Source organism: Pholis gunnellus (genome assembly GCF_910591455.1).
Source record: "Pholis gunnellus genome assembly, chromosome: 2".
NCBI lineage: Eukaryota > Metazoa > Chordata > Actinopteri > Perciformes > Pholidae > Pholis > Pholis gunnellus.
The window spans coordinates 8,278,079-8,304,661 of NC_136536.1; the positions used below are offsets into that span (position 1 = coordinate 8,278,079).

General features: G+C 39.1%; 2 protein-coding genes across 3 annotated transcripts; both read left to right on the forward strand.

The window, feature by feature from the left end:
- hnf4a (hepatocyte nuclear factor 4, alpha) lies at positions 1-19,427 on the forward strand. 2 transcript variants are annotated; one of them, XM_079167850.1, is made up of 10 exons: positions 1-96; positions 15,211-15,385; positions 15,496-15,590; positions 16,027-16,133; positions 16,233-16,388; positions 16,908-16,995; positions 17,101-17,253; positions 17,411-17,647; positions 17,826-17,945; positions 18,372-19,427. In XM_079167850.1, exons 1-10 carry the CDS (start codon positions 48-50, stop codon positions 18,512-18,514), a joined length of 1,323 nt encoding a protein of 440 aa, XP_079023976.1. In that variant the 5' UTR covers positions 1-47; the 3' UTR covers positions 18,515-19,427. The 2 variants fall into 2 exon arrangements, with proteins under 2 accessions (XP_079023976.1, XP_079023975.1); XM_079167849.1 differs by lacking the exon at positions 1-96 and adding an exon at positions 14,084-14,223.
- Positions 19,428-21,167: 1,740 nt separating this feature from the next.
- On the forward strand, positions 21,168-26,391 carry ttpal (tocopherol (alpha) transfer protein-like). Its single transcript, XM_079167939.1, has 6 exons — positions 21,168-21,279; positions 21,710-21,936; positions 22,919-23,162; positions 23,379-23,572; positions 23,868-23,978; positions 24,645-26,391. Exons 2-6 carry the CDS (start codon positions 21,727-21,729, stop codon positions 24,921-24,923), a joined length of 1,038 nt encoding a protein of 345 aa, XP_079024065.1. The 5' UTR covers positions 21,168-21,279; positions 21,710-21,726; the 3' UTR covers positions 24,924-26,391.
- Positions 26,392-26,583: the final 192 nt, after the last annotated feature.

A 26,583-nucleotide genomic window follows, 5' to 3' on the forward strand; every position in this document is an offset into this window, starting at 1 on the left:
GAAAAAGTGGATTTTAAACACACGTTTGAGAGGGAGCAGAGGACGAAATGGTCAATGTAAATACACAAGTCAGTTCAAGTATGGAACTTCCATTTGGTGAGTACAAACTTTGTTTTTATCAACCCGGTGGTTTCATTGGAAAAAAGCTTTGAGTGTGGCAGCTGCTTGCTTTTTCTTTCTCTTTCGGTGATTCGAGGTCCGGAGCGCTGCTGGATCACAACAGATTCAGGGTGGAAATATCATCGCCATTTGTGTCTGACTTTTTCACACGGCTGTAATTCAGGAGGTGTGTCAGAGACATGGTGGTTGTTAAAAAAGGCCAAGGGAACTGGGCCTGATGGTGATGATGGTACAGAGGTGTTATGAGATATCAGAGCAGTTGGAGTGCATAGAGTCTAAAGGGGGTTTACATAAGGATTTGAGAGGATTTGAGCTTGATGTTGTCGGTGCAGTTGATACAACAAAGAGTTTTGAGAAGCTGCGGTACTGGACGAAGTCTGATGTATTTTTATTCTCGACCTGAGTTGCTGAAAACATTCTTTTTGTAACTGGGCAAAGCCTGAAATATGAAACTTTTGATGAAGCTTATATTTACATGATGCCGTACAAAGACAAACACAGAAATCCCCATCAGTCACATCTGTCTTCACATTCGTGCTACAGGCTATCGAACATACAGAGTGTTACCGCTGTGTTTTGAATAATGTCAAAGAAAGTGAAGGCCTTACTGTACATTACTGCCTCTCACAACAGTTTTTAATACAGCAGATGAAGGTTTTGTTTTTACTCCAGAGGTCATTCATTGAATGATTTGCATGTAACACTGTGGAGATGCAAATTTCACAAAGCCCTGGCCAAATGAGAAAAAACAGTCATAAAAATATTGATTAATGTGGCTGAAATTTTGTTTTTCCCTGAACAGATGTTGCTATATTCATGTTATATCATTGAGCTAAATATGTTAGAAGCCCTGAAAGTAAAGTGTTTCTGTTTGTGTTTAGGTTTATCAACCTAAAGGGTTTATCCCACACCTGCTTTCCCCATTTCTTTGAACTCTACTGCATCAACCCATCACTATCACTTCCTCCTGGTAACAGACAGTGGCAAGGAACTTTTTCCTTCAGCCCGTTTGTAACACTGTTTTCTTCTTTCATCCAAACGTCACCGTGTGATCATTCACAGTGACAGTGACGTGAAACATAAACTAGATTGCTGAAAGACTTCATATATTTAAAAAATATGTGAGTTAAGAACATAAATGACTGCAGTGCGAAATATTTTGATCTAGAAGCTTGGTGACATTGTGACTACTCACTAGTTGGTAATCTACTGTAGCTGGCGAGCTAACTGCTAACTGAGTTGTAGGACAGTGTTCCTCCATTTTTGTCCAAAAACTATTAAAAAACGCACCCCACTGCACGCTGTTGCCCTGGGTGACATGTTCTTTCATCATGATGAACTAGGCGGCAACCTCCGGGTCTGAAAAGTGAAGCCAATGCAGAAGTGCCTTAAACTTGCATACTTTCTAATAGCCAGCGAGGGGCCACTCTTCTCTATTGAAAAAGAAGTCTGATTGCATTGAACTCTATGAGAAAATGACTCAACTTCTCACATGGTTTATTAACTCAGTAAACATTATATACATGAGATTATGGTCTTAATCACTAGTTTCAAGTCTTCTTCAATACAACTTGATGTATATTTGGTAAATTATGGTCCCATTTAAAGTAAAATAGACAATAAAGAGAACGCTATAGGGCCTTGTGATTGACAGGTCACTACCACAGCTTGTCCAGTCTGGGAATTGTACATGTTTGTGGTGTGTTTACAGTTCATGAAATTTAATTGTAACATTTTGTTTGCCTAAAAATGTCCTATTTAGCATTTGGTTGTATTTAGCTCCACCCTTTCGTTTCACTTCAGGTTGCAAATGAAACAAGATGGTGGCGGCCAAATTGCCAAACTCGAGGCTTCAAAACTGTAGTCCACTAACCAATGGGTGACATCACAGTGTTTACATCCACTTCTGACAGTATACAGTCTATTTGATGAACAAGGTCACTGTAGTTTATTTGAACTTACCATTCTGCTGCTGTAAAGTTTCACTAAAGCACCAATTGTGTATTAATCTGCCACTGAAAAGAGCACCACATACACTCTATTTACTCCTGTTTGTGTAATGTTTGCTAAAAACTACAGTGCCCAGCTGTTTAAGTAAATAACTTGGCCTTTTTCAAACATGAAAATATATATTCATGGTATGTTTTTAACGTTTTACTTCTTCAGTAGGAACAAATGTGCCTCAGACAGGGCAGGGAAGCCAAGAAACTATTGAGAGATGGACTAACATGTTGTTGCTTTTGGCTCTTTTTCAGCTTTTTCCTTCAAACTTCATGCTATAAGATCTATAAAAAGAAGTGCATAATAACTCACTGTATGTTTATATCTATGTATTCCCCATTCACTGATTAGCCACCTCTTTCATCCATGACCAAAAAGTAGTCTCATCTGATTTGCACTGTTTTTGAGTACACTGGCAGCATTTTCTTCTTGTTTATGCCTTATAAATGTATGCTTAACAAATGTTCCAAAACAGGGACATTCATGTTTAAAATGCATTCTTTGGCAGCTGCCTACATAAGCCTCTTTTTGGCCTAGATCGGGTTATAACATGCCTCTGTGTCCAAAAAAACTGCAAATCACTGTTCACCTTGCCTCCAACGTTAGCTGCTATTATGACTCAAGCAAGTATCACAATTTCATGCTCAAATTTCTTTATAATTTCGACTGAAAGGTTTAAGATTTCTTGTATCCACCATAGATTACAGCTGCTTGCTAGTTTAAATGGATACATTTCTACAAAATCTGAGCTGTGTCTGGTACAATTTACCAAAACAGCCTTTTTATTCCTTTAGTCTCAGCTACTGAGACAAGCTCACAAACCTTCCTCTTAGCAAAGTAACATGCACTATATATCCTACAACACGTGCAACTTGTGTCAGACATATGGGATTAATTGCCCAACGGTCACAACCTGGACAAACTCCCAAACTCTGCTGTTGGCAGAATTACTTGGTGAATGTAAACATGACAGCAGCCGTTCAACAGCTCCTCAGCGGATATCTGTTTGCCTACAAAGCTGAATGACTTGACAGAGGGGCACAGAGTGGTGACTTAATGTGAGCGACGAAGACAAAGTTAACGGCTCAAATGAACGGAATTCACAAACACAACAACATATTGTCTACACAGGCACTTATTACAAATAACGTTTGTGGCTTATACTATCTTGCATGCTGCTATGTGGGTAGTAATGAAGATTTGTCATGAGAAAACATGCATTGCAATGCATTTATTCATGGTTTGAATGTGTGAAGTTTGAATTGATTCAAATCAATTTGAACTAAAACAAAGTATTGACATCTGTTACTTCAGTAAACATAGAAAAAGTCTTAATTATTTTGCTTAAGTAGCAGAACTAAAGTATAATCAGCTAAATGTTAAAATAATAAAAGTAGAAGTATTCACAACAAGGTCCATTAGGTGTCCTGGAGCTTTCAATCGTATCACATGATCATCCTTATCAGATAGAGTTGCCCGGTTGTGATGGAAATGTTCACATTTTAATTTTTTCTGAGCCGTTGGTGGGTTGGTTGGTCAACTGCCGTTTCAAAGATTTCAATCCATCATTATAATGGCCTACTGTTGGATATTTCGGTCATTAATAATTCATCATATTTTAGAGGTTGATTGCATCTATTGTGTGTAAAATATGAATCTGTAAAGTAACTGCATAGCTTTAGTTTAGTAAAATGTACAATATTGGAGAATGAGTACAATATAGTATAAAATGGAGGCACTCAAGTTAAATACAAGTACTTCAAAATTCTAATTAGGTGTGGTAATTGAGTCCACCACTGATTAAATGTTTGTCCTTTCATTGAAAGACCACCTGCAGACTCCTGTTAAGACAACAAAAACCTGTTTTTACATTTTTTAAATGCCTTTGAGCTCTTTTTTTTCAGCAGAGCTCAATACAGTGAACGTTTTTTAAATACACACTGAACTGCTGTCGTCTGCACATCAACATAGAAGTCATTGTTTGATTCTTTCGGTCAAGTAATTTTAACAGTTTACATCTGCAGAGCTGCTACACTTTGAGGAAGCATGGACGGATTATTATGACCGTGGTCGCAAAAACGGCTCTCACTACACATTCAACACACGCATTGTGCTCTCCCCCTCCCAGTACGCAGGATCAACATGTATTAAGCTGCAATAATATTTCATTCTGAATGATTCTCATTCAGTCGTTAACTTTCGTCTCCTACTTTCTAGTGCTTTGACAGTTGACAATAACTCACATCTCTAGCCTCTTTCTAGTGCTTTGACTCTTGACATTAACTTGCATCTCTAGCTTCTTTGTAGTGCTTTGCCACATGACATTAATGTTGCTTAATTTTCAATAAACAAACAGTTACTTTACAGAACACCCAAGCAAGCATTTGATAGACTTACTTAGCAAGTCATCTTGGATTCTCTTCAAAAACACAATGCCAATTTAACAAGCCAAATGTGAATTTCATAAGATGCTAACAGATGGAATCCTTATTTGGCAGACATATCTAAATCTATACTGTACGATATTCCTTTTGTTGAATTTATTTTTCTCAGTGTTTATCATCAGGATTTAATGATTTTGAATGAAAACACTGAGACAGATACAGCTTTGTTTCATTTACTGTAGTAATAAAATCCCTGACTGTGTCCATGGCGAGGTGCTTTCCTTTCCCTTTAGCCACCAGAGTTTAGCCAGAGTCACCATATGATCAGATAGTAACAGCAGCAGTAATGTGTGACATGAACTTGAAGATTCAAATTATAAAGTAGCCTATAGCTGTATAGAAAGTAGTATACTTGTTATATAAAACCAACAGCGTCCTGGTGAATAAATCACTCAGCTGATGAAGTGAAATTGAATCTGTACTGTAATAAAAATATGATCGAGATGTGCCTATCTGGTGTTAAACAGAGGCAGAAAACCCAATATTTGGCTTGTTTGGAGGGTAGATATTACACGCTGTTCACTTGACACTATTAATCCGGGTGTTCAAGTCTCCAATCAAATCTCATTGTGACAGGCATTAGGGGGATTATCCCTAGGTGCTGTGGGCCCTTACAGCCGGCCCGGTGGCCCCGGCAAACAGCACTATCCAGTAACAGCGGCCCTGCTTCTCCTCCCAGGCTGTCTCAGCCTGGCCGGGCCTGAGAGAGCCGCTGAGGCTCATGGGCCTTCACTCAGCTGTCAGGGCTCGGCCTTCAGAGGGATGTATGGCCAGAATGGGACGCTGCACTTCACCAACCCAGGTAAACGTAACGGAGGCAGAGAGAGCTCTGAGAATCAGGCAGATTATTCCAGATTCGAGGGCGAAAAACAAGCTGCTGTTTGTGCGTTAAAACCCTGGAGTTGTGGAAGTAAAGCTGCTGGAAGCTAACCGACTGAAAGCAGTGCTGATGTGAAAATTGAAACTATGAAACTGGGTGATTTTGGTTTACTGCTGCTTGAATCATTCAAAAGAAATGTTGTTTAAGGTGTTTTGAGAGAGGAAAGCTTTGAATTTTGACTGTTTACAAGAGCTGGTTCATTAAGGAACATATTTCATGTATATTTGGTTACAATATCTTGACAACCCCAATTATTGGATTCTATGTGATGAATATTTTGGATGCAGAATAGTTCAGTGATTCATCTGTTTGTAAATGAAACTTTTAGCATGAGGCTAGTTAACTGAACAGTGAATTGAATGTAGACTTTGTGTGCTATGTGTCCACATGATGGCAGTAGTAAGTAGTGATTTCATGTTGCCTGACTGGCAGTGGCAGAAAGTAACTACACTCAAGTACCAGACTCAGGCATGATTTTAAGACACTTAACTTAGTGGTGAAAAGGAACAAAGTACATTAACTAATGTACTGAACTTAATTATAATTCAACTTGAGTATTTCAATTTCATGCTACTTGATACTTTTCAATATCAGAGAAGAATATTGTACTTTTTACTCCACCACATTTATCTGACAGATTTAGGCGAAACATATTTTCATATGCAATACCTCTGCTGAGCTCATAAAATATGATGGACTGTTATAGATGAAAGTACTCAACATGTTTATAATGTAGTTTAAATTAAATCCACCTTAATCATCTACAACATTAAAATACAACTTACATATCTCATCTTCACATATATTTAACATTACGTTAACATAGAAATAACCCAGAAATAGTATATTACCATCAAACGGATCATATATTATTTTCTGCATCATGAGTACTTTTACTTTAGATACTTTAAGGGAATTTTATTGACAATGCTTGCGTTTTTCCTGAAGTGACATTTTCAATGCGTGCTGGATTTTTACTTGTAACGGAGTATTTTAATATTGCATAGTGCTACTTTTACTTAAGTAAAGAATCTGAATACACCACTGCAGAGGTCTATATATGGAGTATTCCTTGTCTTCTTTTACTGTGGCGTTGCTTCTTTTTTTATCAAGAAAAGGGATTTGGATCATTTCCTCCACCGCTGTTGACTGGCCTGTAACGTTGAAATAAAAAACGATAGTGTGATCGGACCAGAGAGTTGTTTTTTTCAAACAGAACGTGACCAGAAGAGAGCAGCATGTGACCTCAGAGGGTAGAAAGACAGCAATAAATGAATGAGGAAAAATGAGCTGATGGAGCGTTGAAACTGTCCCCCCAAAATGTAAGGAGGCGTCAGTGTTACTGATGCAGTCAGCAGATGAATTGTAATGGGTTTCAATTCTTGAATTAAGTAAAATTACAAATATTTAGGAATGTCTTCAAAAGTAGTTTTAATTTTGGATGACGCTGACAGGATAAGGTTGAATCCCTAAATATTTAGTGCCTTGTTATTCAAGCAGTGGAGGTTAAATGTCTATTGATTGGCTGCTGACTGAAGGACCTTATGGAGGATCAGAGAGATAAAAGTGCTCAGAGCAGAGCTGCTGACAGAGGTGATTGGGCCAGCAGTCAAAATGAATTCTCAGCAAAACAGAGTTAATGATTACAGAGCCTTATCACAAACTGTGATTGATTTACGTCTTGCATGGGTCTTCGTGTTTATTGATGCAATTGTTTACTTATTTAGTGGCACAGAGGCTACTAGAGTTTTTTAGTCTGACTAGATGTGTAACAAGATGAAACCTGTTTTTGTAGATTAAAGATTTTATCTTGAGAATATTGTCTTCAGCTTGAAACATTACAAATTTGATGTGTTGAAGGGTTATTTTGGCGTTAACAGTATGTGACGGGGAAATATTTGTTTTTGCACGAGAACTAAAAAGTTGTGCACTTTACAAAAGTTAGTTTATAAAAAGAAATGAACTGTAAATCGTTGTTACTGACCTTTCAGACACAAATACAGAGCACACTGTCAGAAATAGTATGAAAAGCAACCTAATAAATCTTAGTGTTATATTATCCTTCTCCTACTGAACAATTCCTTCATGCATTTTGTCACCCAATAATATTATGAGATACTGAGCAACTAAATAGGCACTAGCCATTTATCTAAACCGTGAGACCAAAGAGTCATCGTGGGTGAGGACAATATGTCAACTCTTCTGTTCTTTCAGAGAAAAGCGCTGATTTCAATGTCTTTCCATTTTCAATTTATTGAAACCATCTTTATAAAACACAGTTAAAAAGTCAGGTTATGTATCGCTGAAGAGGCACCAAAAACATTCAACAGTACATTTCTATCTTTTTAAATAACACAGAAAGGCCTCTTCAAAGATCCGTTTGGTAACTTGATTACATACATAATTACATTTGTCGTTTTAACACACCGTACCCCACTACAGAGGATGGTTTTGGGTTTGTAAGCCTGTGAAGACATAACTGGAAGTATAAAAGGTTCTTTTTTGACAAGAACATTTTTAAAGAAGCTATTAAGCAGGACTGTCCAAAAGTAGTTTCCACTCTAAAAGCAGGAGAAAGGTCTGACACAATTTGTCAGATTAAACGCACTAACATAACATTGGGATTTAAAAAAATAAAAGCAATTGGATCTTGACAAAAATGAATCAATCAGTGTCACTGGAAGCAACGAAAGTAATGGCAAAGAAAATATGATATTCCTGCGGTCAGCCACAGGGGCTTGCATAAGCTGTGTTATTTGCAGATAGTTATCTGTTGACAAGGTCTTTGCCATGACACTCTACTCACCTATCTCCTCCATCTACTGCAGGAGAGCAGAGCAGCAGCCTTAAATATGCTGCAGCCAGCACATTGTCTCCTTCTGTTTTACTCTTATCAACATCATCGCGCTCCTGGATGGTGCTTTACAAACACTCACATTTCCCCTGTGGTGCAGCTCTCTTAGAAAGAAACAAAATAAGTCCACAGACAGTGTATATTCCACATCTTATTAACTCTTCCAGGCCACCATGATTGTCTTTTCCTCCCAGCTGCTGGTTCGTGTCATTTTGATTTTTTACTATGTTGCTTCCCTGCCACCTGCCTTTGAGATCGGACTTGGGAAAATGAAATGTAGTCATTGAGGAGAAGGTACAAATAGGCTGTGGTTGCAAATGGAGTTTGGTCAGTGGTCGGAGATTCCTATTCAGAAGATAGACAGGACTTTGTTCACAAACTGGAGTTTCAAAGGGGAGAATCACAAGTGTTACATCAGGTCTCAGCGATCCTTTGACTTTTAGCCCCGGGGCAGGAGTTTGGGTGACTGATTATAAGACAGCACTGTGATCGGCCAGTATTTAGCAGGTATCTAACAGCTAAACGTCAGGCAGTTGTTGTCAGCTGCAGCCATTAACAAAGTGTTGTAAAAATGTGCTTCAGCATGAATAGCAGCTGTTCACCTATTTATATTGTGCTCACAAACGTTACAATAAGAAAATATGATTTGATTTGATTCTGCCATAAACAACACATAACACACTAATCAAAAATATTCACCACACACACAAACAAGAAGAAAAACTAAATAAAATATATTAACCACATTGGAAAATAAAATAAAATATATTATGTTTTATGCATGAAACTGAAGCATGACAGGATGAAAACACTTATGTATTATTTCCGTGTTCTTATCTTATTTTGTCAAATCTCTTTTAGCAGAAAGTTCATGGTATGCTTAACAAGTCTACAGCAGGCTATACTTAGGCAGAGTTGAGATAAAAGCTGACGTCAGCATGCTAACATGCTCACAATGGCAATGCTAACATGCTAACTGATAATATTTTACCATGTTTACCATAGTTAGCTTAACGAGTTAGCATGCTAAGATTCGCTAATTAGCTTTAAATAAAGTTCCTCTGGGGTTTCCAGGTATGTTGTCACAAACCAAAGATTTAAAAATATAAAAAATATTGAAAGATTTGACCTGATGATGCCGCTAGATTAAAAGCTGGTAGCCTATATTTCATCCTGTTTGGAACATGCATGTTTGTACAAAATAACATGATAATCCATCAAATAGATGCGTTACACTCAAAACCGAGAGTTAGATGACAAGATTGACACCATGCCTACCTAACCAGCAGCCGGTTAGCTTAGCTTAGCACAAAGACAGAAAACAGGCAGAAACAGCTATCTGCAGTAAAACCACAACACAATGTTTTTCACTTCGGTTTTTATTTGGATTAAACAAACAAGATTAATACATTTTAGAGGTGCTGGTAGGGGGATTATTGTTTTGTTACCTGTAGGACCGGGCTAGCTGTGTCCCCTTGTTTCCAGTCTTGATTGTCAATTTCATGGTGGCGCCCAAAGTCACCAGGATTCATTGTGTGGGAACCACAAATGTCCAAACTTTCATGGCAATCCATCTAATGTTTGTTGAGATATTTTAACCTGAAATGACTGCTCATCTTACTCTGCAGGAAAGGGAATAAAATGTGGCTTATTCCTCCGAATCAAAAAGCTTTTACTTTTAGAATATTAAATATTGAGACAGGCTATAGATTTCTGATCAAACTTTATTTGCAGAAGCTGAAAGTTTGTCTTTAGCAGAACTTCACACTTTGTTGTTTTGTGACATTAGCATTTGACACGAGAATGAACCGCATTGTTAACTTTATTCTGTTCAGATCTTTGTATTTTATAGCTTCTTGCATGTGTCAATCCAGCCGGGAATGTAGGTACAGTATGCAAAGACAAACCCCCCACCTCAAAATGCAGATGAACTATGAGAGAATCTCTATCCAACACATCAGAACAGTTTGTCAGTTTGTGATTAAGAAAGCTATAACCACAGATTATACTTTATAGTCCCGTATATATGACTGTTCCTTGAGGAGTTCACAGAAATTTAAGATGGGAGCAGTGATAAAAGCACTTTAATGACGGGGAAGATAAGATTTTGTCTGAGTGACTCATTCATAGCCCCCCCTCCTCCTCTGCTTACTGCTTTGAAATAATCAGCACACTTCTTGAGCAAATATGGGCATTGCAGACGAGCAGTACGGATCGAACATGCAGAAATGTTGTAATGCACGACCTCTGTACACAGAAGTGAAACAACATGGTGTGACTGAGCTGCAGAGTTTGATGCAGAATAATCATCTGTTAGTGTGTAAAGAAGATGCTAATCATTTTCTGATCATGACTCTTTCAGCCTGACTGAGTTAATCAGGCTGTTAAAGATTCCAAAGAACATTTAATCTGATTCTATGACAGAGTGAAATGAATAGTTTCTGTATGTTTAATCACAGGTTGATCACTTCTACTTTAATTTCTGATGGGATTAAGAGGTTTTTTTGTCAATATGATCATCAAACAGATCATCTCAGTGTCAAGCAGGAGCCCCCGGGAATGTTATGGAGTTTGCCTGCTGGAATAAAAATAATGTTATTAGCCCCCAGTATAATATGTGTGTATGGTCAACAGGTTCACCTACGTGGGGTTTACTGCTTCTGAGGTCCGGCTTGAACTCAGGATCGTTGACCTACCGCTATGTACTGGCACTTTCTCTTCAAATACAAGACTACTGTTTGCTGTGTGACATGTGGAGTTGAACACTTTGCGCAAGCAGATAATTTATTTTTTTAAAACAATTGAATTCAGGATTCAGGAGTGTGTTAAAAAAGTCACATGTGTAAGAAAACCACCCAAAAAACTGTAAATAGTTGATGAAAAAGTAACACGTCGCTTTAGCGTTATAAGCATTTGTAAACACTTGATAAATAGTTAAGAACGCATTATAATGTGTAATGTTTTTGTCAAAAGTTATAACTCCTCATGTAAAGCATCCATAACTGGCACATTAACTAGTGAATGATTGATACCACAGTATAGCTGTAATGACTGATTGATTTATGATTATATACATATCATCTAAATCATTCACAGATGGCTTTATATATGTTTATATATGTGCTCAGGTTCAGTAGTTTGATGAAAGAAATTCTAACTTAAGGTCCACTTACTGGATTTTGTCCAGAAATTTCTTCCACCTCTGTTGCATTTACAAGCAGATAGAGTTTTTATGAATATTCCAAGAATATATGAATTAATTGAATATATTTTGACCATTGTGTGTGTGTGTGTGTGTGTTGTATTGACCAACGCTGGTCTCTAGTACGCTCAAACACCTGTAAATAGTCTGTCGCCATGAACTGCTGCTAAAAACTAGACTCAATTAGCAATATTTAATCATAATTTAATAATTTAATTTGTCCCACGGTAGCCTCAATAAGAAGTATAAATACTTAATAGGTTTTTTATAACCCATTAAAATGTAGTTGCAAAACATCTTTAGTTGTTATTAATGTATTAAATACTTCATAGAACATACTCATATAAAATATTATTACACATAATTATCAACGCATCTTAAAAATTGAAAACACGGCCACAAACATTCAGATTTTCTAAATGAATTACACCAATAAGTGCATGGATAATTACATATTTTCTTATAACCTTCTATTTAAGCTCTTTGTGTTTTTTAAGTAGGTCAAATTTGCATCTGTATCTATTTAACTGTTACATTTAGTTATAAATTCTAAATAAATTATTTTCCACGTGCTCCGCAGTCGGCCTATCATATCCTATAGTTTGTTAGTTATTGTGACAATAGATATACTAAAGATCAGCCTCACAACAATATGTGACCCTATTTGTAGTTATTTTTCTCCTAAACACACAAAAATGTACTTATATAGACTGTATTTATTAACATTATAATTTCTATTTTCTCAAATCTGCTGAGCTGCAAATAATACTCCTGCACTGTAATACATCATTTGGGTTTTGATTGAGTTTTAAGTGATTGATTTACAGTCGAAGACCTTCTAGACAAGTTTATGATGAAGAACTACAGAAAATAACTTTGATAATAAATCAGGTTCCATTCCGACTGATGAATATTGATCTTTATATTTTTCTAAAATAAACCTTAAAAATGCAGCTGCCTTCCCAACAACAAGAGTTGAGCTTTTGGGTCAGCCCTTTTCACAAACAATGAAGTCTTTTACATAAAGGCATCACTTTGCTTTAGCAAGAGTTATTTCCTCTGTTAATTATGCTGGAATTAAGTCAGATTTACCAGCGTCGTATTATACATGGAAGTGGGTCTGAATGTGACGGACTGATATGTTCTGACTCGTGGGTTTCCTGAAGTGGAAGAAGTTTAACATCATAGCAATAACACTGTAAAACTATTTGGTTGCAAGTAAAAGTCCTGCAATGAAATTGAACAGAAGTCAGACATTTACGTATAAGGCATTTACATGTAAGAAGCATTCTAATGTAACACTATATGTTGTTGGGGAGTTTCATCTATCATAATGTATCACAGGTTGCAAATTGATCATATGTGTTGTAAGTAAAATCTTGCAAAAAGGGAATTTAGCTGTCAGCATTAATGAATTTGTGTTTTTTTAAGTGAATGTTAGTCACAGTGTTAAACGATTGGGATGTCGTGTGTGTTTTGCCCCTGATCAGACTCTTTTAATGTTAAGAATCTATTCCACCATATGTTTATTTTTTAATTCAACCCTGCAGTAACATTTCAATAAAGTACAATACAATGATTAACTTAAATCATCAGTCTTACAGCAGAAAATATTACCTGTAGGCTTTTCTCTCTGATGGTTTCCTGTTATATTTTGGATAATGTTTTGTATAATATTTGTGCAGAGGAACCTAAATCTGGATTTGCTGTGACAGGAAGCTTTTTGACAGACTCTTCATCTCAGATTTTAACTTAACACTGAAGTTCAGTTGCATTTTTTTAACACCCGATAGTTCTGCTTCACCTGCAAAATGTCCAGACACTTATGCAGGAGAAGTTGTGGCCCACTGTCTTATAACCATGGCTCTCAGATAAATGTAGTGAACTCCCCCTCTGAAATGTTGTGTTAGTATAAAGTAGCACAAAGTGGAAATACTCAAGTAAACCACCTTGAACGTTGCACAGTAAAGTACTTCAGTAAAACCACTTATCACTTTGGGTCTCCCTGCAGACACTCAAAGCTAAGCTGCACCTTCTTTTGGTCTTGGTTGCTTTATAACTTAATGTGGACGCTGTAAATTTGTGTGCATGTGATAGCAGCATGCTACAGAAAGTGCTGGCTGTAAAGAGCTGGGTTTAAAGTGACGGAGTGATTAGGTAAAGCATTGACCTGATTTAGCTCACGTGCAGGAATTGTCTATCCATTAATGACAAGGGAACCAAGAAGAGATGTCAGATATCAAAGTTGTGCTATCTCTTCCAAAAAAACCCTCCAAAAAACAACCCTGTGATTCAACATTGAAGGGGCTAGTTAACCATCAACTAGAAAGAGACACTCCACCTCTCTCTGGTTAGCGGCACGAGGGAAGGAGGAGAAGGAGGCGAGCTCTGCTGTCAGTCACTGGTCTCCTCTGTGACACCAGTAGGTCCCCATCACACTCAACTGGGCCAGGGAGCTACCTTGTTACTGGGCGGAGCTAGGAAAGGGGGGGTTAGTGGAGGTGTGTGGGGGTGTGAGAAGGGAAGGAAAAGGAGGGGTGGAGGGTGGGGGGGGGGCACATTAGCTTCTTGGACAAGTCTTTCTGCACCACTGTCAGGTAGTTGAGAATTTGTTTGTCCAAAGCACTGGCAGACATGGACATGGCAGACTACAGCGAGGCTCTGGACCCAGCGTATACAACACTGGAGTTCGAAAACATGCAAATGCTCCCATTGGGCACAGGTGAGTCACATTATATGCAGCTCTGGCGTTGCACTTTGAAACTTTTACTGATTTAAAACTTTGGTCAGGAGAGGAAAGTGGGAGTTCTTGTGTGAAGTGATAAAAAGGGGTCATTTGTCCATCTACACGCAGAGGGATGATCCTGTGCAGTGGTCTTCTTTTATCACCTCTGGGCACAACACAAACATTGAGGAACTTTGATTTACGAGACTTCGCTCTACTCTCAATAGTTCAGGTCATTTGGTCGAGGCAATTCGAACCTGTTTCAGCTTGGGGAGCGAGGTGGTGTCCGATTGATTACACCGGATTGATATTCATCCTCTGATGAAGCAGTAGTTTGAGTATCATGATCACGCATCTCCTGTTACAAATGGTCTGTTCCCACAGAGTCTAAAGTGAAGAAAACGGGATCACAATGACACCAACTTATTTATATATGCAGTCTCCCATGACGTCTGGCTGTGATCCTGATTCTAAAATTCCCAACAAGAGTCAAAAATGGAAGTTTCACAGGGACCATTACTTACAGATTAACTTCTTCACCACTTACGTGTTTCTACTCTATTATATAAACATATAGCAATGCATCATGAGTCAGCCTGACATCCATAGCATGACATGCTCTATGATTGATTGACCAAGTCTGATAACTGTGAGACTGTGACTAAAAAGAAATCTGTCTCCAGTGATTGCCTTTTTCAGAGGCAATCAAGCCGACATCAATTATGCTCTGTTGACTCTGTGTGAGCTGCTCAGGCAGGTAACAGATCCTTGCAGGTTCATGAACATGAAGGCTGGATTTGATCAGCCGTCAATGGAGCTGATCACTGTATTCACGCTGAGCCGTTCACACCTTCTTAAATCAAACTGTCAAGTAGAAACATTCGCTGAATGTGTGCTCAAACATATTTCTTGATGTCGCTTTTATAAAAAAACACTCATGTCTAAAAACTGATGATTTATTCTCTCGCTCTCCGTGTGTGTCAGACTCCTCACCGACTGAGAGCGCCAACATGAATGCTACCGGCCACCTCGGGGCTGGCAGCCTGTGTGCCATATGTGGAGACAGAGCCACTGGCAAACACTACGGGGCCTCCAGCTGTGACGGCTGCAAGGGCTTCTTCAGACGCAGCGTCCGCAAAAACCACATGTACTCGTGCAGGTGAGGGCAGACAAAATCCAAAAGATATTCCGTTTACTATGAAGAAACTGGCTGGAAACATTCAAGTTTCTTTTTGGTTCTATGACTTACTTAATCCACTCATTTTCCAGGTTCAACAGACAATGCATTGTGGACAAAGACAAGCGAAATCAATGCAGATACTGCAGACTGAAGAAATGCTTCAGAGCCGGCATGAAGAAAGAAGGTGGGAGACTTTTTATGTTTTCAAAGCACACTGACTGAATATATAAACTCAATATATATGTTTTTGTAAAAACAAAAAAGAGAATTTCTCTTTTAATCAGCAAGGCCCTGCCAGAGTGTGAGCCGTCCCCACTGAATTGACATGTTGCAATACCCACGAGAGTACTTTGTTAATGTTCACTCTGTGCAGCGGTGAAGTCTCTAACCAGCTTCTGCTGAGCAAACATTTCCGGGCAATAATGGCCATATACTGATAAACATGACAACCTTGGAAGACTTATTTTTCTGCTAAATTGCTCTGCATTCTTTGTGTAACAAAGATATGGGGAAAATGAAATATGTGTCATTGTTTCCCTGCGTGTTGCAAGAAGACGGCACATTTTTCTTTGAATATTTCTGCAGCAGTGATGACACTATAAATCTGTGTGTGCTTTTAGCTGTGCAGAATGAAAGAGACCGAATCAGCACCAGGAGATCCAGCTATGAAGACAGCAGTTTACCATCCATCAATGCACTCATCCAGGCAGACGTGCTGTCAAGACAGGTAAGACATACTATATCATGTTTGGGAATCACATCTCACTGTGATTAATCACTTGTAACAAGGCATCAAATGATTCCACATCTGCATCGCCTTATCTAGATCACCTCCCCTGCTCCTATACTGAACGGCGACATAAGGACTAAAAAGATCGCCGCCATCACAGATGTGTGTGAGTCCATGAAACAGCAGCTGCTGGTCTTGGTGGAGTGGGCCAAGTACATCCCAGCCTTCTGTGACCTGCCCCTGGATGACCAGGTAAGACTTATACACAGACACAGTGCACATAGTTGTATAGACACTCTGGTCACTCATCTACTACCAGTCTGCTCAAGCCCATAGTGTGGGCTGCAGGAGAACAGGAGTACTCTGAGGATATATTCCTCCTAAATAAATAAAAATGGAGTAAAAAAAAAAGGAGATATGTTAAAAAACATTTTTTATTTTAAACCTAAAACTCTTCAACCAGAGTGGTTACTGTATTTTAATTTTGAGTTAGCGTATGATGAGCTGTTTTTATAGTTATATCCCACCTTTTAAAAAGTGCTGAATCATTAACAATTTGATCACCAGGCCTTGGTAACTGATTTGCTGATGTTATATCAGTGAGGGAGTCAGTGTCTTCTTCCGGGGTTTATCACTCTTCACTTTACACAGAAAGCTTCAAAAGAGACTTATTTTTTTGAAAGGGAAAGAACTGTACAATACCAACACATTCAAATGAATGCAGAGTTATTATCACACAGCTAATAAGTCAATGAATTCACTGTATTTCAGGTGGCGTTGCTGCGAGCTCATGCTGGAGAGCACCTCTTGCTTGGTGTTGCAAAAAGGTCGATGCTTTACAAAGACATCCTCTTATTAGGTAAAACTGACATAAGAAGTAATGTTTTACCACACTCGCCCAATCCTGTTACAAAAAGCATTGTCGCATTTCCTGCTCTAAACCTGAAATGTGACGCTCTTGTAGGAAATGACTACATCATTCCAAGAAACTGCCCGGAGTTGGAGGTTGGCAGGGTGGCGGTGAGAATCCTGGATGAACTGGTGCTCCCCTTCCAGGAGCTTCAGATAGACGACAATGAATATGCCTGCTTGAAAGCCATAGTTTTCTTTGACCCAGGTACTGCTACTGAACAATCTTTTGGATTGTATTAGCCACTTTTGAAAAGACAAAAATATCACTTAGAAGTATTCTAGACACTGTATACGGATAAAACATTTTGACTTATTTAAAACACTTGTCTTTGTAAACAACACCTGCTTTTATCTGCTCTCAGATGCTAAAGGTCTGAGTGACCCTGGAAAAATCAAGCGGATGCGATACCAGGTCCAGGTCAGCCTGGAAGACTACATCAACGATAGGCAGTACGACTCCCGGGGCCGTTTCGGGGAGCTGCTCCTGCTGCTGCCGACGCTACAGAGCATCACCTGGCAAATGATCGAACAGATCCAGTTTGTCAAACTCTTTGGAATGGCCAAGATTGACAACCTGCTACAGGAAATGCTTCTCGGAGGTGAGCTCTTTCAGATCATTTGTAACCATGACCTCTGATCTTCAAAGCTTTGGGTCAATATACAGAATCCACGTCTGTTAAGAATATAGACAGTAGAGAGGACTGTGGCATTCTTGGGGAGTCAGATATGCAGTAGTAAATGAAGACCGACTGTATTTTTGTGTGTTTTGTCTCTCAGGTACTGCCAATGAGGCCCAACACGCACCTCACTCTCTGCACCCTCACCTGGTTCAAGAGCACCTCAGCAGCAATGTTATAGTGACCAACATCCCAACGCCGATCCACAACGGTCAAATCTGTAAGTTCAAAAGACAAATGTGGAGCACAACTGTAGTGGCTGTTGAGATTCATTCATTGCCACATGCAGCGTGATCAGAAGAATGAATCTAAGAGAACTGAAATCAATCATACTTTAATTAACAGTGATGGTCAAATCTCCCTCACCCAGCTCCATGTGCAGCCTAGTCAGGTAGCTGGAAGGACAAACAGGCTTGGCAGAATAATCCTCTAAATTCTTTATGGAAACTAATCTGGCTTATTTTGTCAAAGGGAACTTCTGTTATTCTTTCTAAACATGTTTAATGCTCTGAGAAATTTCACAAAAGTGCTTATTCCTCATCTGAAAATTGTGAAAGACACGTTATACCACAGAATGGTAAATATACACTTATGCTGCAGTTTTCCCTTCTAACTCGCTCCTGTTCTTTTGTGTTCTACTTTTCAGCCACTCCTGAAACCCCAATCCCATCTCCGCCTACGGCCTCCAGCTCAGAACACTATAAACTGGCTCAGGGGGTCATAGCCACCGTGCCCAAGCAGCCAACCTCCATCCCTCAGCCTACCATTACAAAGCAAGAGGCCATCTAACAATCTTCTGAACCCCTATTCCTTCAGTTTATTTTTTATTGTGTTAAACCAGGTTTTAAATGTGTCTGTTCATACATAATCAGCATTAAAGCTGTTAACTTGACTGAAACAATAAAGTTGCTAAATATAAAGAATATAATTGCAATTAGTCCCTTGCAGATTGTTATTTTTCTTCAGGGATATATTTGTTCAGACATGCAGCAGCAGTTGAACTCCACAGCTCAAGCAAAAGCCATACAAAACTATTAGCATCCCAACTATCCATTCATACGGTTGTTCTTTAAAGTCGAGGTGTAGAAAGACGTACATTGTTGTATATATGTAGTTTTTTATTGGGTAACATCACTACTTTTCACATGTCCTCAGTGTGTGCAGTAAGGCTCATGTTAGACATGGTGGTGGGGTCATGTCAGTATTTTATGAATGTTACAACAGGCCTTACATTGTCATGTATTTAGTGTTGCACAGTATTTTATTTTATGTTTATTAGTGATAAAATGGTGTCAACTTTCAGCCAGGAAGTCTTTATCAAAGCTAACAGAAATCACTTCAGAGTTCAACTTTTAAACATTCTGTGAAAAGACTAAAATATATGTTCTTGTATATATTGGAAAATACATATTACAAAAGTGAAATTGAACATGTTCAAATTTACACCAAGGAATCTTGGAATAAGTAGTGAACTCTGTAGTGACACTTTATAAAAGTCGCAAGTAGACACACTGAGGAAGTTTCCCAATAATATGTTGTGTTTCTTTTTTTAATATATATATTATATTTTTTGTTTAGTACTTTGTCATGGTTTAACTGATGGAATAAATTCTGCCTTGTAACCTGTACTGCCTTACAAAAAAAGGCAATATGTTGCCTTACAATGTGAAGATGAATTAATAAATCTCGAGATCTATTTTTACATTGCTTTTTCTGCAGACCATATTTTACATTATCTATGATTTTATGAGGACTGACGGGGTTTGCACATTCTCTGACTACTTAATAAAGAAATCCCACATGTTGGGAGTCTCTGGAGGGGAAAAAAGAGTCCAACGTGGCAGTGCTGCTTGTTCACTGATAGCATAATGCAACATGTTGCTTCAGACTGATAAAGTGCCATAAAATCATTATAGATAGCACTGATTCATGAGAGGGAGAGGGTGGAGAGGGAGAGAGAGGTTTGACACTTTAAGGATTTATTTCTATATTCTAGTTGAATAAGTCTATAGATAATAATAATGTGCTCCATTTAGACTAAATCGATTGTCATGATGAAGTCATCTAAGATATCCAAGTAAAGTTACTTACCAAAACACCCAAAAAGTAAAGTACATCTATATGAATCCATTATCGTTTTAAGAAATTATTTTGAATTTTAAAACAGAAAACATACCTGACAGATATTAAGATGGCATACGTAGCCTTCAGAGACAGGGATGCAGGTTGAGCAATATGAAGGCAAACTCTGCCATCTACCGTATTCAAATGGAACTGATACATGCGATCTAATCTGCCCACAATCGAAACAAGACATTTAGACCACATCAACCCTATGGTCCATGTTAACGTTAACATCAGCTAAAACTAATTGGAGTATTTTTATTTTAATGATGAAGATTGGGGATGAATAAAGTATACATCTATCTATCTATCTAATGCAGGGAATACAACTACACGCAGTATGCACTAGCCCTACTGTAAAAAAAAAAAATGACAGGCTCTTATTTTTACTAATGCCGTTAAAATAGTACTTATGCTTTCAAATAACTTGAAACTAGCACTCAATAGTCCGTGAAGAAGTATGCTATTTATATGTATGTTAGTTTGCAACATGTGCAGTTGAAATGCACCGACGCCGTGTGAATATTGCCACGTCATTTAGTCATTTGCCGAAAATGTGTTTTCGAATAACAAGTGCTAAGAGTATAAAAAAGATGAGAGACTCACGAAACACCCACAAAAAAAAAAAATGTTTTTTGGGACAAGGTACATTTTGTTCAAGTATGAGTGGCTAGTTTACGAAGGGCACATGAACGCGGCATTGCCATCAAAACAACAGACGCAAAACTCAACCTCTCTGGTGCATCAACAGAGCGTCACGTGCTATCATATGAACCAATGGGAGACCGCCATCTCTCTACCCGGAACAAGGATTTTCCTGACAGGTCAGTTGTGATTTTTTGACACTTTTCTGGTCGCGGTGGCTTCTGAATGACATTTATATCTCTTGCCAATACATTGCTCGTAAAAGGCGTTCATGTGAGTCCCAGGCGGTTCAAGTTAAACGCATATCTGGGTTGGTGCTCAGTCATTATTCTGACTTTAGTTGTGTCGCTTCGGTTCTGCTTCGGATCCGATTATATTAGCCAAGCAGTGTTGGTTTAGGATCTGACTCAATGTTTAACAAATGCATACAGTTAGCATGTTTGTGGTGTTATAGCGAATCATCCTACTCTTTCCAGCTATCAGGGAACGTTTTATTAAGTTAAGTGATATTGATGTAAACTATGTGTGTGCAGTGGATTCACATCCCATCTAGGCAAGACTACTTCACACTTGGAGGGTGTATTGCTGGGGCCCCCATGTGGTGCCTTTTCAAATTTGGTGCAATTTGGACACGTTCAATAGTAGTAAACTGTATATAAACAATCACACAGTGCTCTGTGTAGCAGCGGGGGTTGGGCTCGCGTGGATCGTCTGCAGTGGGCAGACAGCGGCTGGTTCATTGACTGCATTATCTAGGAACGGTCTGCCATTGCAACTTAAATTGTGTAAGTTTTTGCCATAGTCATGTATAACACAAAGTGCTTCCCTTGCAAAACAAACAACACAGGCTGCCTATGCATGTTAGTGTCAGCGAGTCCTTCGGCTGCAGATATGAAGCATGATTTTACCAGAAGCGTTTTCAACAACGTTTTCCTCTGAAGTAAACAGTTGTGTTGCATGCTTTTATGTGCTTTTGTGGTCTTTGTAAGTTGATTCATGGTACAACGTCTCAGAACAGAAACATAATTCAATATTTTTCATATCTAAGCATAATATTGATTTATAGCTTATTTACTTAAGTACATGTACTTAGTTTACCTTCCACCACTGTGTGTGAGTCATCTGCTAGCAGCTAATAGCAATAGCCCAGAACCAGGTGTCTTTTAGTGTCTTCATAGACTTTCTTGTCCCTCTTGTGTGTTTCTGGCCAAACAGCCTTACCCAGTCAGTCCATGGCTGATCAGCATGAGTCCATCGATCTCAGGTCTCCTCCAGTGGACCCATCAGCAGCTGCAGGACACAGCTGGTTCCCTGGGCCCCCTCCACCCATGTATTCCTGCACCCTGACCCCGGAGCTGGTGCACAAAGCCCGGGAGGAGCTCCAGGAGAAGCCAGAGTGGCGTCTGCGGGATGTCCAAGCACTGAGAGACATGATACTTAAGGTATTCCTATAAACACACACGGTCTCATTCCTGTTTATGTGCCAGTTATATTTAATGCAGGAGAGGACAGTTTAGTAGAAAACATCCCTAAAAATATAACCCCAAAAACTATTTACTCTACCTACTCAAATTCATCAATCACATATTATGTTCTATCATAAGCAGGCAATGTTCTTGTACAGATGTGAGTCTGGGAAATATTTTTAACAAAAGACTAATTTGCAAAAGCCAAAAATGTAAAATATAATTACTGTGCACAAAACAAAAACTTTCACTGTGAAAAATATCTTTGCCAAAAACCCATATTCTAAAATGTTCTTTTAAATTATAAAGGAGGTTTATACATGATCACTGTGAAAGTATCGAAAGACTCTACCTATGGAGAAATACACAAAGCCCGTATTCCAAAACTGTGCCTTTTAAACAAGCTGTCGGGATGTTAGTACGGTTGTGATGTCACAACTATACAATATAAAGAGCCTTTCATAGTTTTAAACCGAAACATTCTCAATGTGTCCCAGTTTATTTCCAGTTGCAGTCTACAGTATGTGAATGACATCAGCTGACCGTAAACATTCTGACATCACCAGCCTGTGGCTCTCTACCGAAGACGTAAATCTTTAAAAATGTGTCATAAATATATACATTGTTTTTCAAATGCAGTGTTGTAAAACAGCTGGCCATTTTAGCTTTTGGAAAACATTACTTAAATAGGAGTAAATGTGAATCTGTTGGGGACAATTTTCTGCCACAGATGTATTTACGGCAGCGGGACGATGTATGAATCAAAACAAAATGCAGTGCTCGGTGTTTATTGTTATCAAGGAACCAATGTCCTTGTGACAATGGTCAATGGAGCTCTATGGCACAGAGCAAAACGACACATCTGGCTTTAGATACATGGACATGTTAGTAGGACCAACTCTTTGTTATTTATGGTCTTTTCTTCTTTTCTTTTCTTTCTTTCCCCCTCACTCTGCAGGAGCAGCCCAATCTCAGGACCCGCCTGGACGACGCCTTTCTCTTGCGCTTCCTGCGGGCGAGGAAGTTCGACTACGACCGAGCTCTGCAGCTGCTGCTCAACTACCACGCAGGCCGCAAGGCTTGGCCAGAGGTCTTCCAGGACCTGAAGCCATCCACAGTGAAACACGTCCTGGACCTGGGCTTCCTCACAGTCCTGCCACAGCCGGACCCCAACGGCAGATACATCCTCTTTCTCCGACCAGGTTGGTATCAGCTTCATCTTCATTGAACAATTCTGCAGTTTTATAATGAACGAACAATTTTATGATGACTGTTTTCCATTTAGCTATCATTTTCTCCAGTAGACCTCAAACGAAGTGTATTTTTTCCAAAACTCTAAGTACATACTGTTTGACCAATTCTTCCAGGATGGGCTTGACTCATGATGTGTGATTACTAAACTCAATCTCCTGTCACAGGAAAATGGAAACCAAATGATTATCCGTTTGTTGACAATGTGAGGGCCATTTATCTGACTCTGGAGAAGCTGATCCAGCCGGAGGAGACGCAGGTGAACGGTATCGTCATCTTAGCCGACTACAGCGGAGTGGGCATGTCACAAGCTTCCAATCCAGGCCCGTTCCTTGCCAAAAAAGTTGTGAGCATCCTCCAGGTAAAAACAATCAATGATCTGAAATCAGCACATAACTATATTTTCCAGAACAGATATATGACTGCGGCATTTAGTCAAAATGTTTTTTTCTATGTTGTGACACAATTATGAGTAACTATGTTAAGACGCGTGAGAAAGAAACCTTGTCATCTACAACAGTGGCTCTTTAGCACTGACTGAGTTTTGTCGTGACTGCAGACAGTGTAATATTTACACAAGACACAAAACACATTTGAAATGTTTGACAAGGACCAGTTGTGACTGTTCTGAGTGCAGTTTCTCTTCTAATTCACAGGATGGCTTCCCAATCAGAATCAAGGCTGTTAACATAATAAACGAGCCCAGGATTTTTAAAGGCATCTTTGCTATTATTAAGCCTTTTCTGAAGGAGAAGATGGCAGAGAGGGTAACTATTGTCCTTGAATTGTGTCTGACTCTTTTGTTTTAAACAAAGGACTATTTCCAGTCCTGTACCTCCCTTTTATCTGCAGCCTCTGCTCCAGAATAATGGTCTATTTTCATCTGTGAAGATGAAGGCCAAGCATTTTCTTTTCAGGGGGATGAACTCAAACCACCAGCTACACAACCATGTGTTTCCCTATATCTCTTGCAAGTTTTTTATTGATTTGGGGGATAATGGAAACAAGAAAAACATGTTGGCACCTTTTTAATTTAACAATATGGCAAAGGTTTTAGCATACAGTTAATTTACACAATCGGCAGAGATTTTAGCATTCATTTTAATTGTGAATAGGACATATCTGTTCCTTTAGCTGCTAAATGCTCCACTATGTTCACCAGCTAGCTGCTGTTTAGTGCTGAGCAGGTAGTATATTTAGAGCTTTCCTGAACCAAAAAACGTAAAGTTGTGGACTCTTAAAAACAAAGCAATGAGCTGAAAGAATCTTTATTAATTTGAGAGGAGCTGCAAAGTCGGGTGATAACTCTTTGTGGGTTCATTAATACGAGTGACACCTTTTATGACACAACATTAAATTGATTGATTCTAGCCACTTTAAGTAATGAGGCAGATGACTGTGTGTATCTGAATCTGTGCTGTCTCCTCATACAGTACATCCTCCACGGCTCGGACCTGCGCTCTCTGCACCGCAACATCCCGCGGTCGGTTTTGCCAGAGGAGTACGGCGGCACCGCGGGCCAACTGGACTTGGGTGCGTGGTTGAGAGTGCTCCTGGACTGCGAGGAGGAATTCATAGTGGAGTTCTGCCAGCCAGATCCACTAGAGGGCGTGGTGCTCCCAGACTCCATGCTTTTTGAAGGCGAGCAGGCCAGCGGGCAGGACGACGACACCTTCAGGGGGCTGCGCTCTCAACTTTACTACTGTTACTGATGCAGGCTGTCGATGCATACGCTCCCATCACTGAGAGGACATTTTCTGTTTCATTTGAAACAAGTGTGTAGACTTTTACAGGGCAAGTTGCCAATAGTATACATGATTTATTTTACTAACTAAGGAGCACTTCTATAGGTGTATAGTCTTCTGTAGTTTACACGTGGCCCAGCGTTCAATCGTGGTTCCAAGGCAGCTGCAGGCTCAGGCAAAGAGGCCTTTGACATGAGCCGGTGCATGTTTGGTCGTTATTGGTGGCCCTCCTGTGAAGTTATTTCTGGTACTTAAAGGATAGGGTCACATTTTTGAATATTCAGCGCCCATATGTACATTGAAGCAGGTTTTTGTTGAATTAAATCAGTCCTCTTGTCCATACTAGCTGCTAAAGGATCCCTTCCTAATGTGCTAATGAGATGTGGGGCAATATTCACCGTCCTTGTTTTTGTTTTTAGCTGAAGCTAAAATTAGGTTCTAGTAGTATCAGTTGGACAAATCAAGTGGGCAACTTCCAAAGTTTTAGTGTTTAAAATTCCCACTTTGTGTTTCGCTGGTCAGTTTTTCTGATTCCCACTTGATTTGAATAATCAAAAATAACTTTAGCTGAACTTTGAAAACGATTTTTAAACGGAACCAGGACTGTGGATTTGTCCCCCAGCATGCTAGGGAGGGATCTCCTAACAGTATGAACAGGAGCTATGAACACTGCAAGCAAAAACTGTGCTTATGCACATATGAGTAATGTTTTAAGACAGACATGGAAACCTTCCTTTAATCCTTTAATATTTGTTCGCTGAGGAAGAATTCCAAAAACAGTTTCACCCCCACAACCCAACACAACAAATGGAGACAGTTTTTGTGTATGTAACCGTCTAATACATTGCCTTAAACTGTGGATTTCCCTATGTATCACAAGATATGTCGGATTCGTGTGTACCAAAGCGATAGTCATGTGTATTCTCATCAGGGCCTGTCTTACAAAAGAGTGGATATACTTCATTGTTGGGAAGTAAAACATTGATGGCTGCTTTGACTATGAGAAAGAATAATATGATAGCTTGAAATGGTTTTGCTCAATATTTAACTCTTGCACAGTATTTTAGGGCCTTCGTTTAGTTGATGCTTTAGTTTTCTCTAACTTGAATCTTGTGAGAGGGTTATTTTTTTTTATTCAGATAATCTGCCTTGTGATTATTTTTTTTTATAACTTTTCTTTGACCTGTTTACATGTGTTTTATCACTCAGTCTTACCAAGAGGCCATCACTGATCACAGGAGTTTAGTCCTGATTTTATGGACATCTGCTTTGCCAAATTTCCCATCAGGCCATGTACAGAAATGTGCAATATTGTTAGATCTGTTTTCTTGCGGTAGCCCGAAGCTAATTTCAATAGTTTTCATTTCAGCATGTTTGTGACTATGAGCAATTGTGTGTTGCAGGATATGTATTGTTTGTAGTGAAGACAGTAAAGAAACACTCAAATGGAGAAAGGGCTATTTCTGTCTTGTTTGTGCTGTGAATGCTGTTGCTGTTGGCAGAGGATGGGGGTGTGCTGCATGCTCTAGGGAAGTTGTGGGTATTTTTCACAACATAATTGCAACACATTGCAACTGATTTGAGCAGTGTTACTGGGTTTATGGGTCCACAAAGAGATCAGAAATAC

What these genes read in the sequence shown, in the direction of transcription:
- ttpal (XM_079167939.1), top strand. Translation starts at nt 21,727, where the DNA reads ATGGCTGATCAGCATGAGTCCATCGATCTCAGGTCTCCTCCAGTGGAC. An exon ending in TGAGAGACATGATACTTAAG is followed by an intron (nt 21,937 to 22,918) that starts GTATTCCTATAA and finishes CTCACTCTGCAG; the next exon opens with GAGCAGCCCAATCTCAGGAC. An exon ending in CATCCTCTTTCTCCGACCAG is followed by an intron (nt 23,163 to 23,378) that starts GTTGGTATCAGC and finishes CTCCTGTCACAG; the next exon opens with GAAAATGGAAACCAAATGAT.
- hnf4a (XM_079167849.1), top strand. Translation starts at nt 14,136, where the DNA reads ATGGACATGGCAGACTACAGCGAGGCTCTGGACCCAGCGTATACAACA. An exon ending in AGCCGGCATGAAGAAAGAAG is followed by an intron (nt 15,591 to 16,026) that starts GTGGGAGACTTT and finishes GTGTGCTTTTAG; the next exon opens with CTGTGCAGAATGAAAGAGAC. An exon ending in CAAAGACATCCTCTTATTAG is followed by an intron (nt 16,996 to 17,100) that starts GTAAAACTGACA and finishes ACGCTCTTGTAG; the next exon opens with GAAATGACTACATCATTCCA.